This window comes from Budorcas taxicolor, chromosome 20 (assembly GCF_023091745.1).
Source record: "Budorcas taxicolor isolate Tak-1 chromosome 20, Takin1.1, whole genome shotgun sequence".
Classification (NCBI taxonomy): domain Eukaryota; kingdom Metazoa; phylum Chordata; class Mammalia; order Artiodactyla; family Bovidae; genus Budorcas; species Budorcas taxicolor.
In genome coordinates, this window is record NC_068929.1 from 61,596,946 (window position 1) to 61,608,690 (window position 11,745).

An 11,745-nucleotide genomic window follows, 5' to 3' on the forward strand; every position below is an offset into this window, starting at 1 on the left:
GACCCCCTGAAAAGCAAGAGCACCTGTGTGGGGCTCCCCTGGGGACAGAAGGGAACCCCAACAGAGAGCCTGCAGAGCAAGCGAGGAGGCCAGAGGCCCCTGCAGAACTGACAAGGGCAGGAACAGACGAGGGCTGAGGAAGCGCCTTCTCCTCAGGACGGGACTGCTGAGTCCTGCCACTGAGCTGAAGCGTGTGCAACTGCCGTTGGGGCCCTGAGACGCCTCTGAAGGCTGTGGGGGCCGGGAAGCCGCGGGGCTGGACCACAACAGAGCACATCATCTTCCCCGGTTACCACAGGGAGGAGTTCCGCCCACTCCCTGTGAGGAAGGCTCGAGAACTGTCTCCGGAGACCCTACCCGGTATCTTCTGCTCCTAATGACACATCTTAACACTTTGTCACTCGCACGGTAAATGAGAGCTGGTTCTTAAACCAGAACATTACGCAAGTGGCGCGCAGGAAAACGCCGCTTGTGAATCGTTCGGTGGCTCAGTCGTGTCCGACTCTTTGCGACCAATTCTTGGAGTTTGCTCAAACTCACGTTACTGATTCAGTGATGCCATCCAACAGTCTCATTCTGTCAGCCCCTTCTCCTCCTTCCCTCAGTCTGAACGGTCTGTGGGGTATCCCCTAATGGAGCCCCCTCCCTGGCCTCCTGCCTGGGGCGAGTTGGGGAGGAAGGAGGTGCTTCCCCACACCCGGCCCCGCCGGCCATGGTCGAAGCAGGCTCACCCTAGCAGCCAGGGGTCAATGGATGCTGACAGATGAACAGAGCGCATGCGGCTGAGCACAAGTGTGGACAGGAAGTCACAACATGACGGGAGAATTAAGAGCTATCAAGTCCACCACCGTTGTTTCTTATAAGTCAAATCAAATTCACATGGCCTTCTGCACGCAAAGACCCAGAGGGCCAGCTTCTCAGTAAATCCTTCCACTTGAAACGAAAAACGCACTTCAAACCCCAACTCTCCCTCTGAAAATAAGGAAGTCAAGAACTTAAGAGAGAGTGGTGTCAAGAGGTTAGACAAATTCTCACAGGTGCAAAAATGCTATGAATGTAAGGAACGCAAGCAAAGTACTTGCACTGAAATTTTAAAGCCTCAGGAAACAGTAGTCCCCAAATAAATCCAAAATATTTTTACCCAGCAAAATGAATAATCCAGTGGAGTTAAGACCAAATGCCTAAGAATACTTCCTAGGAAGTCCATCTTCCTAGGAAAGTGTATCTCAATATTTTATGAAAATGGATATACTGATTTAACTGCATTTTCTACTATAAACAGTAAGAACTCTTTATAAAGAAAACAATTCCAAACATACCTGATGACCCTCTTTCATGTATAAGTAATTCTTTCTCCTTTTCTATTTCATCCGCCGCACGATACATGTCCTCCTCGCTGAAATCACACCAAATCAGACATTTCAAAAATTTGTGGCACTGACATGTCCTTCTTATCACAACATGCAGCTGCTCTACGAATTTATAAGACACGCAAAGTTTAACGTTTTTACATTACATGATGACAGTCTGATAAAATATGGGTCTTTCGTCTTAGACTTGTGTTTCTAGCATTACTCACTCAGACTTTTTGAAGTGAGACATTTTACAGCTCTCCACTGGCTACGCGGCTCTGGGGCCATTTCAACTGTGATGTCTTTAATGCCTCAACCACACATGTAAGCATCTTAGCACACTCATCTATGCTCATCAGCGAAGCTGTTCATGACTCTTCAAGTTTCAAGCATGGAGATGGTGCCAATAAAAGCACTGAGGAGCGCAGGCCAACTGCCGACTTTGGGACATCACAGGCAAGTTTTCCAAGAACTCCTCGAAGAAGGAGGACAGGAGATCCACAAGATCCCCTGGGCCACACCAGCTCCCTGAGGCACTCCTGCTCCGATGCCCACAGGAAAGCAGCCCCCCGACCTTGTGCTGGGCATATGCCCACCAACCCCCACACTTTCATTGGACTTACACAGCAGCTCCCCAAAGAGTCTCCCGGCTCCTTCAGTGAGCCAACGAGAACCTACTAAGTCCTGGAAAGGAGAAAACCCCACTGGCTGCTAGGCAAGGAGGGCAAACGGAACTTTCAGATTCTAAGACCACTCCTGTTCCCCCCAAGATGCACCACGGTGATGGGCAGCAGAGATGCCATTCTGTTTTGCTGGAACACAAGACAGGTGAAAGCGCAAATCGCCCAAAAGTGGAAGACGGGGAGGTAAGGCACAGAGGATGGGAGAAGCCTCGAGGCCCGTGGACCGATGTCTGCTGGAAGGCGAGACCAGGACACCCTGCAAGGCCCAGAAAGACCAGGAACTACAGGCACACCGAGTACTTTGCGGGGAGCATGGGAGAACTCCAGAGCTGCAAGCAACAGACCCCCAGTTCCCAGTACTCCCCACAACAGCACACCCCTGCTCCTCATGCAGGACAGGAGGCTCCAGGCACCAGGCCACAGAGGAAAGAGGAGTTACTCAGGAACTAAGGGGATGGCCCCCGCGTGCCCGACTCCGGGAGCTCCCCAGCGCCTCACGCACGGCTCAGAAGCCAGAGGAAAGAGGAAGGGGGTGCCGCTGAGAGAAACAGACTGAGGTGGGGACCAACACACCCTCCACCCCTGAAACCCTTCAATGGCTCCCAAATAAGCGGGGAAGTCTAAATCTGGACGCGCCCCACCACGCTAGCCCTACACACACACACACACACACACACACTTCAGTCCAAATAACACACACACACACACACACTTCAGTCCAAATAAGCGGGGAGTCCAAAATATACACACACACACACACACACACACACACACACACTTGACACACACACACACTTCAGTCCAAATAAGCGGGGAAGTCCAAAATACATACACACACACACACACACACACACACACACACACACACACTTCAGTCCAAACACTTGATGGGCCCAGGTGCGCTTATACTCCTGTGACTGGCTCTGCTGGCGCCCCTGCATGCATGGCTCACTGTCCACCCCAACAGGGCACAGGCTGTGCGGGCAGCCTCGCTGGAGCATGCCACGGGCTGCAGTGAGACCGCCAGGGTGTGACCACTCCTCACTCCAGCCCTTGTCAACCACGTGCATCACCCGTGGAACTCAAGGGACCACACCTCTCAGCACCTAAATGTATCCACCTGTAAAAATAACAGTGAGAGTACTCACAAGAGACTGCTCTGAAAATAAGACACGCAGGCACTCGACAGTCAAAAAAGTTAGCTAGTCTCATTAATTCTCGTATCTATCCATCTGGGAAGAGGAGGGATGGATGATTCACCCAATGATCATTTCTTACCCGTTCTCCTTTTCTTCTCTCTTCTCAAAAGTGACGGTGTGTGTGCGCCTGTCTTTTATTGTTGTGGGACTGAGGGGGACATACTAGGGAACGGGTACTCTCCGTGTGCTCTAACCCCAGTGAGATTTCAAGTAAAAGGTGTGATGTCACCCATGCAGCCCGGGCCAGGGTTAAAAGCAAACAGAAACCAGATTCGCAGGGACTATACATCAAACACTTAGAATAAAAAGTGACTAAACGTGTTAGGTCTTCTTTCAATAGTTTCATGTTATCTTTCGCCCTCCTTCCTAGCTTTATCAAATAGGAGAGAAATTCTGATCGTATAAAACCGGCATTTAAGTGAATCGTTTTCGTAATACCATTATCAGGAGCATGTCTTTGTGGAAGCCACTTCCCTAATCTTGGCCTCAGTTTTCTAATCTTCAAAACAAGATGCCCAGACAGATCTAAGTGATCTATGCAGTTCCTCTTCCAGTTCTTGGTTCTAACGGACTATGAAGCTATTCTCACTTCATGCGAATTCTGTGGCTACAGGCAGGCGTCTCTGCCTCCACTCTTGTCTCCTGCCTTTCTTATCTACAGGATAACCAAAGTGCATGGCAACACCAGGGCCCAGAGGAGGTTCTCTAAACGAGGATCTCTCTGAACAGCCGCAAATACAGACTCCCACAAAGACCAACAGCAGAGAAACGAAGAGAAGCCTACAGGAGAACGAAGTGCAACGGGAAGACAGAACAGAAAGGGAAGCTACTGGAAACAGAAATGCGGTGATTCAAGACATACAGAAGAAGCACAGCAGAAATTGATGAATGGGAGGCCCAGAGTGTATTCAAATCACTTTAGCCACACTATTTCATTCAGATGTTCACAAACGCCTCCATGGCCACCAAGGATATCTGCTAACTTGCCAAAGCCACCAGGGAAACTGTAACACGGCTTTTAAAGGCCACTGTATTTACTTGGAGAGAAGCTATTAAGTTCAAACAATAAAGTTCAATCAGTACAGTCAGAAAACAAGACATTTAACAGCCAAAATGAAATATTCCTCCAACACGAGGACCGCCAACTAGAAAGAGAGATGTGGGAAAACAAGAAAAATTAAAATAATTTTATTTAAGAAGATACTTCACTCAATAAACCTTTAACTTTTTTTAAATATCAAAAAGGAAATGATATTTTTAACAGCAAAAAGAAATTATATTTAAAATCAGGAATCTGAAATAGCTGGAGGTTTAAATTTTTGTTTGGGAAAGGAAGACAGGGAAACAATGAAAGGAAAGGGGCTATTTGATAAGATCAGATCCCCCGTGCTGACCAGTTTCAGAAATGTGGCAATCTTGTGTGTGTGTCAAGCTGGGTTTGGGATGAGAGGTGCTCATTTGGCACAGAGTCTGTTGAAATCCAGAGGCTCAAAATGATCACTACAGCAAAAAATTTCCTTCCAGAAAACATACAGATCACTAGAAAAGTAGTGAAGTAAAAGTCTTAAATGTGACCTGATTTCTTGGGGACCATGGCATGTAAGCCGTACTCAGTTAAAATTTTAAAACCAAAATGTTAATAATGCCTCCTTAGAAAATTATTAGTTTAGCACCCTAATGTTATTTTAAAGTGTGTATTTTCAAGCTCCCATTTTCTCTTAGAAATGAAATGCTTTACTCTTAATGTTAAGGCAATATACTTCATTGAGCAGGTTACATGACACTGTCTGTTAACTTATAACCTTCCTCTTGCTCTGTTCAAAGACCTGGATAGTAATAAATGAAACTTAATTTTAAAATGCTGACTACATTTAGACAAAATTATACTATTCCCCAAACAAAAGCTATAATATAAGCTAAAAACACAGAGCTCAGCGAAGAAGATGACATTTCTGTGAAGCCAATTTTTCGATCTCTGATACAAGTAAACACATAATATGAAAAAAGTCAACTCTAACATATATGCAAAGCTAACAAGACAGCATCTCAATCACTCACTGTTGTGGACATTTGCACCAAGTTCCCCTTAGCTATCTAAAAAAAGCTAAACTGAATATGACTCTGTTCAGCTCTCTGGACTTGCAGCTCATGCTTACTTTGGCCTGTCCTAGAAGACTAACAGCCCGGGCAGTGTCGGTGAGACAGTGGCAACCACCGTGACACCGGGCACCGTCCCACACAGGCACAGGAAAAGCAAAGATCACTCTACTCAGCCTTCCTCCACCTCTCAGCGGTTGCCTAAGATGAGTGAGCCACACATCAAATGTAGGAAAGTACCGGCGCCCAGGCCAAAATTCCGCCTCCGTTCTCCAAGTGGACTTTCCGTGACTGGCTCAGTGACTCCCAGAGGGGTCTGGGGACAACCTGGACCCCTGCAACCTAAGGTTTCTCAGGGGCACCCCAGCTCTGAAGCAGGTTCTACTCCCAGGTGGGGAAAGGACCAGAAGGGAGTAGCTGTTACCCCATCAAAGACAGCACCCCCGGAGCCACTAAAGTGTGAGGTGGGTGGGAAAAAACATTCGCTCGACAGTACACTTAGCAACACCCAAGAGCAAGGGCTTCACAAGTTGTTAGTTATAGCCCTTCTGAGAATCCACAGCTTTCCTCTGAACCTCAGTCCAGAAAGACATAAATATGCATACAATTTTGCTTTCGATTTCAGAAGGGTACACAGACACAGCATGCTGCCCTCTCCACACTGCGAGCCTGTGGACCCCAGATTTAAACCCTGTCCCCTCCTCAGGCAGATAGAGAAGACCATGGAGTAGGCTCGCTTCTCAATTCCCAAAGCATGTCTAGCCTGGCCACAAACCACGTCCAGGGCCACCCTGGTCCTCGGGGGCCAGAGTCTTAGCTTAGCTGAAAGGAAGAAGTGGACCCACCCTAAGTTTCGATTTTATGGGTCAGGTGAGCAGGGGACGGAGGATAGGAGACCTGCTCACAGGAGGAGTGAGGAAGTTTCCAAAGAAGCCAACTAAATCGGGTCTGACCTAACCCTTCCTCAAAAAGGACCCTGCGTCGTCGTGTGAGCCATCCTTGGGGCTTGTCCAAGGGATGCCAGCCAACCACAGTTCTCAAATGAAGGAAGGGAAGGAAGGCAATTCAGAATGCAGCTTATCCACAAGATCTGTGTGTCTGTCTCCCCCACGATTTCTCTGGGGGGAAATCACAGTTAGCCCAGTCACAAGGAATCTGTATCCTATGGAAAGCCTAGGAAATGAGCCATCCCTCTGTCGACTCATCGCTAATACCCTCAGAGTCATATTCTGAATGTATAAAGGCTGCCAAAGTTGGGTTTGTATTCATAACTTCTACCCACTGAATGAATTAAAATGACTCTGTGGGATGTCCCCAAACATCTGCATCTTATGGTGTTTCGTATTGGCAGGTGCAATACTCAATTTCTGTGCAGATCAAACTTAACTCTCTGGGTGGGAAGAAGAGACTTGGCTCCAGTCACAGAAAAACACAAGGTTAAAAAACCATTTTAGGACCTAGTTCAGGCATTCCACTATGTCCCTACATCGGCACTCAACTATTAGGCTGCACGCATCATCGTGGAAGAACGGCACACGCGACACTGCAAACTATACAACGGACAATGTGACGCAGCAGTTTCTCTGGCCCTTAAGAAAATATCACAACACAGGATAAGCAGCCCCACTGCCCATACAACAAACAGGAAAGCCCAAAACGTGGGATGTAATGTTCAGAAGCTGCCATCTGAAATTCTTTTCACCTCCTTTCCCTTGCTTCCCTTTGTTCTCTTACCAGTTAAAAGAGAATGAGGTCATCAAAGACAACAAAAATAGCAAGAAAAAGAAATTAAGCTACTACTTAAAAGGCAAACTGGAACATCTATTCCAGAAAAAAAAAAAAGTGAAGTTTGCAGTCATTATAAGTCATGCCTCTCTGCCCAGTTTTGCTGATGAAGCCACAAAGACCTGGGGGGTTGGGGGGGGGGTGGGCGGCAGGGGGGGCAGTCCCCGGCGCCCAGGCATCAGGGGACGTAGCCCTGGAACCTACTCCCTGCACCTCCCTGGCCAAGCTATACAGATCAGATCCGCAGCTCAGCTTCCTGACGCACCAAGTGACAAACCTGGACTGGGGTTTTCAGATGCCTTTCAGCTCCACGCCTATAGCTCTGCTGACAGCAGACAGAAGAGATACCTGCGCCACAGAATCTGTGCATCAGCAAAGAGTGCTCCTTTTGCACCATGACCCACTTCCTCAGGCACTCAGACTCTGGGAACCACATCCAGCAGAAAAACTTGCCAAATAACTCTGTGTATCTTGGGGACCCTGGTTCAAAGTTTCTGCATCTCCCAGGGGAGGCCATGAAATGGTTGAGGCTGAGAAGCAGCATTTGAGGGCCAGGGCCAGTAGGTGGGGGCACAGCTCAGACCACCTGGGCATAAGTGAGGGAACAGCAGTTAGCCTGGCAGCAGCAGGTAGGAACCAGCATGAGCCTCGAAGGGGCAGAAGCAAAAGACCACGCCCACTTTATCAGTTGCCGAGTCTAAAGTAGGGCTCAGAGGTACAGAGCAAAACTGCAACCACAGGTCACAGCTGCTCACACATGGGCCTGCACAGTGGTTTCAATTTAAAAATAAAAGGCTACTATTTAAAAATCAAGGGAATTCCCTGGCAGTCCAGCGGTTAGGACTAGGTGGACCAGGGCCCAGGATTCAATCCCCGGTTAGGGAACTAAGATCCCACCAGTGTTGTGGCATGGCCAAATATAAATAAGTAAATAAATAAAAATAGAAAATAAAAATAAAGCACATGGATGAAGTTTTGAAAAAATAAAATAGGGGACTTCCCTGTCGGTCCAGTGGTTAAGATTCTAAGCGGCCACTGCAGAGAACACAGGTTCCATCCCTGGTCAGGGAACTAAGATCCCACATGCCATGCTGTTCCGTCCAGCCAAAACAAAACCAATAAATAAGTAAACAAATCTTTTAAATAAAGTAAAAAATTTTTAAAAAAGAACATTTCAAACAAAAGTCAGAATCTTTGGATTCTTTACAGAAAATCCAGCAACTATTGGCTGGGCTTCCCTGGTGGCGCAGATGGTAAAGAATCTGACTGCAATGCAGGAGACCCAGATTCGATCCCTGGGTCGGGAAGATTCCCTAGAGAAAGAAATGGCAACCCACTCCAGTATTCTTGCCTGGAGAATCCCATGGACAGCAGAGCCTGGCGGGCTGTAGTTCTTGGCATCACAAAGTCAGACATGACTGAGTGACTAACACACACAGGTTGGAACTTAGTGGATTCTACCTCCATCAGACTCAGCTCTCCAGGAACCCATGGTCTACATCTGGCTGGCTCCTGGAGTCAGGAGTTTGAAACCTCCTGCTCTCAAACTTTCCCAGTGACCATTAAGTGCAGCTTGAACTGAACACTCTCCCAAGGGGTCTGGGTGCTCAATAAGAATATCACCGTACATAATAAAGGACCATGCAAGCCAGATGATTATAATATATTATCTGTAATAACAGTTCCCACCCAGAACGCCTTTTTTAGGAAATGGGGGTGGGGGGAGAGTGGGACGCGCAGGGCACTTTCCTGCTAATCTGTCAAACTGGTTTTCTGAGTGGAATCCCAAAGGCATTTGTATGTGACTACCATTTGCATGGAGAAGGAAATGGCAACCCACTCCGGTGTTCTTTCCTGGAGAATCCCAGGGACGGGGGAGCCTGGTGGGCTGCATTCTATGAGGTCACACAGAGTCAGACACGACTGAAGCGACTTAGCAGCAGCAGCAGCATTTGCAAATGCAGAAAAGTTTCAGCCTTCAAGTTTACATTCTGCTTCCACCCCTGCCCCCAGACTCTTGCGATTTACACCACCTTCAATAAAGAATTGATCAGGCTTCCCTGATGGCTCAGACGGTAAAGAATCTATCTGCAGTGCAGGAGATCTGGGTTCAACCCCTGGGTTAGGAAGATCTCTTGGAGAAAGGACTGGCAACCCACTCCAGTATTCTTGCCTGGAGAATCCCCATGGACAGAGAAGCCAGGTGGGCTACAGTCCATGGGGTCGCAAAGAGTCGGACACGACTGAGCGACAGACACTTTAACCAGCACTGCCTTCCGTATTTAAAAATAAAGGGGGGGGGGTGGTTGGGGACAACTAGATAAGCAGCTGGCGGCCAAAACAACTAGGTCAAACTCCGTCCAAAGTCTGTCTAACAGGTGGAACGCTCATCAAGCAGAGACTTGCCTTCCAAGAACAACACGTTGCGTGGTGCGGTGTTCCTGTGGTGGGGGACAAGGGACAACCTTATTTTCCTTCCGCCCACAGGTCGGAGGAAAGATCTGATGGGAGTGAGGTTTATAAGAGTATATGCTGCTGGAGTTTGTTTCCCAGGTTTCTGGAGCTTTCTTTAGCTTTAGAGCTATGGAGATACAAAAAAAAGGGGGTGGGGGTGGGGACACTGGATAACCAGAACTTTTGAGATGCGCCTTCCGGAAAAAACTTTTGTAATTGGGACACTGGATACAAGGGTCTTACGAATTCCTCTATTTCCGACGATCATACTTAGATGCGAAGGGCCCTCCGCCGGCTACTCCCCAGCCCACCCCAACCCCACAATACTCCCCGCACCGTCCCCTCAGGGGGCCAAGCCCGGAGCCCCCTCCCCGCCCCTGGTCCCGCGCACCACGCCTCGCACTCACTGCTGGGACGGGCACCGCACCGCGACCCGCGGTGGCCCGCCGGCCGCAGACTTCCCGCCCTCCGGCGCCGCGGCCCCCGCCTCCCATGCCGGCTTCTCGGCACAGCTAGCGCCTGGCCACGCTCCGGGCTGAGACATCGTCCCCCGACTCATGGGGCCGCCGCTAGCGGCGGCGGCGCCGCAGGGCTTCGGCCGCCTCCCAGTGATCCGGAGCCCCTCCCGTCGGGGCGCCCGGGCTGCGGCCGTTTCCTCAGCCGCGCCGCTTGCCCGCCAGCCAGCGACCGTGCACAGGACGCTTCCGGGCGCGTCACCGCCGCCCGCCCCCTGACCTCTCACCCGAGAAGAGGGCGGGGGGGGGGGGCGGCCCGCGCCGGCCGGGAGTCCTGCGACGCCCAGCCTGCGCATGCGCCCGCGCGGGGGTGGAGCGGCGGGAGACGAGAGGCCCGCCCACGCGAGACGCTACTGCGCGTGCTCCGCCCCTGCGCGCTGGCGCCCCGCCCCGGAACAGCCCCGAGAGCGCTTTTCAAGTCGCTGACTGCGCCTCGGTGTCGCGTCTCGAGGCGTGAGGGCGAAAAAGCCCTGGACCAGTGGCGGGATGCGTCCTCCGTGAGGAGAAAGCTTTCAGTTCAGTTCAGTCGCTCAGTCGTGTCCGACTCTTTGCGATCCCATGACGCAGCACGCCAGGTCTCTCTGTCCATCACCAACTTCCAGAGTCCACCCAAACCCATGTCCATTGAGTCGGTGATGCCATCCAACCATCTCATCCTCTGTCGTCCCCTTCTCCTGCCCTCAATCTTTCCCAGCGTCAGGGTCTTTTCCAATGAGTCAGCTCTTCGCATCAGGTGGCCAAAGTACTGGAGCTTCAGCTTCAGCATCAGTCCTTCCAATGAACACCCAGTCCTGATCTCCTTTAGGATGGACTGGTTGGATCTCCTTGCAGTTCAACGGACTCTCAAGAGTCTTCTCCAACACCACAGTTCAAAAGCATCAATTCTTCGGCGCTCAGCTTTCCTTATAGTCCAACTCACATCCATACATGATCACTGGAAAAACCATAGTCTTGAGTAGGCGGACCTTTGCTGGCAAAGTAATGTCTCTGCTTTTTAATATGCTGTCTGAAGTGAAGTTGCTCAGTCGTGCACGACTCTTTCTGACCCGTGGACTGTAGCCTACCAGGCTTCTCTGTCCCTGGGATTCTCCAGGCAAGAGTACTGGAGTGGGTTGCCATTTCCTTCTCCAGGGAATCTTCCCAACCCAGGGACTGAACCCGGCTCTCCCGCGTTGTGGGCAGACACTTTACCGTCTGAGCCACCAGGGAAGCTGTCTAGGTTGGTCATAACTTTCCTTCCAAGGAGTAAGCGTCTGTTAATTTCATGGCTGCAATCACCATCTGCAGTGATTTTGGAGCCCAAAAAATAAAGTCTGACACTCTTTCCACTGTTTCCCCATCTATTTGCCATGAAGTGATGGGACTGGATGCCATGATCTTCGTTTTCTGAATGTTGAGTTTTAAGCCAACTTTTTCACTCTCCTCTTTCACTTTCATCAAGAGGCTCTTTAGTTCTTCACTTTCTGCCATAAGGGTGGTGTCATCTGCATATCTGAGGTTATTGATATTTCTCTGGGCAATCTTGATTCCAGCTTGTGCTTCCTCCAGCCCAGTGTTTCTCATGAGTACTCTGCATATATAAGTTAAATAAGCAGGCTGACAATCTACAGCCTTGACGTACTCCTTTTCCTATTTGTAACCAGTCTGTTGTTCCATGTCC

The 11,745-nt window shown here is 49.7% G+C and overlaps 1 protein-coding gene across 1 annotated transcript in view; it reads right to left on the bottom strand.

The window, feature by feature from the left end:
* OTULIN (OTU deubiquitinase with linear linkage specificity) overlaps positions 1–10,222 on the bottom strand; it is a 32,425-nt gene extending 22,203 nt beyond the window's left edge. Inside the window, exons 1-2 of the mRNA XM_052659120.1 lie at positions 9,978–10,222; positions 1,320–1,396 (exon numbers count right to left, since the gene is read on the bottom strand). Of these exons, the coding sequence (XP_052515080.1) occupies positions 1,320–1,396; positions 9,978–10,129 (229 nt within the window). The 5' untranslated portion in view covers positions 10,130–10,222. The remainder of the gene's footprint in view (positions 1–1,319; positions 1,397–9,977) is intronic.
* Between the last annotated feature and the right edge of the window lie 1,523 nt (positions 10,223–11,745).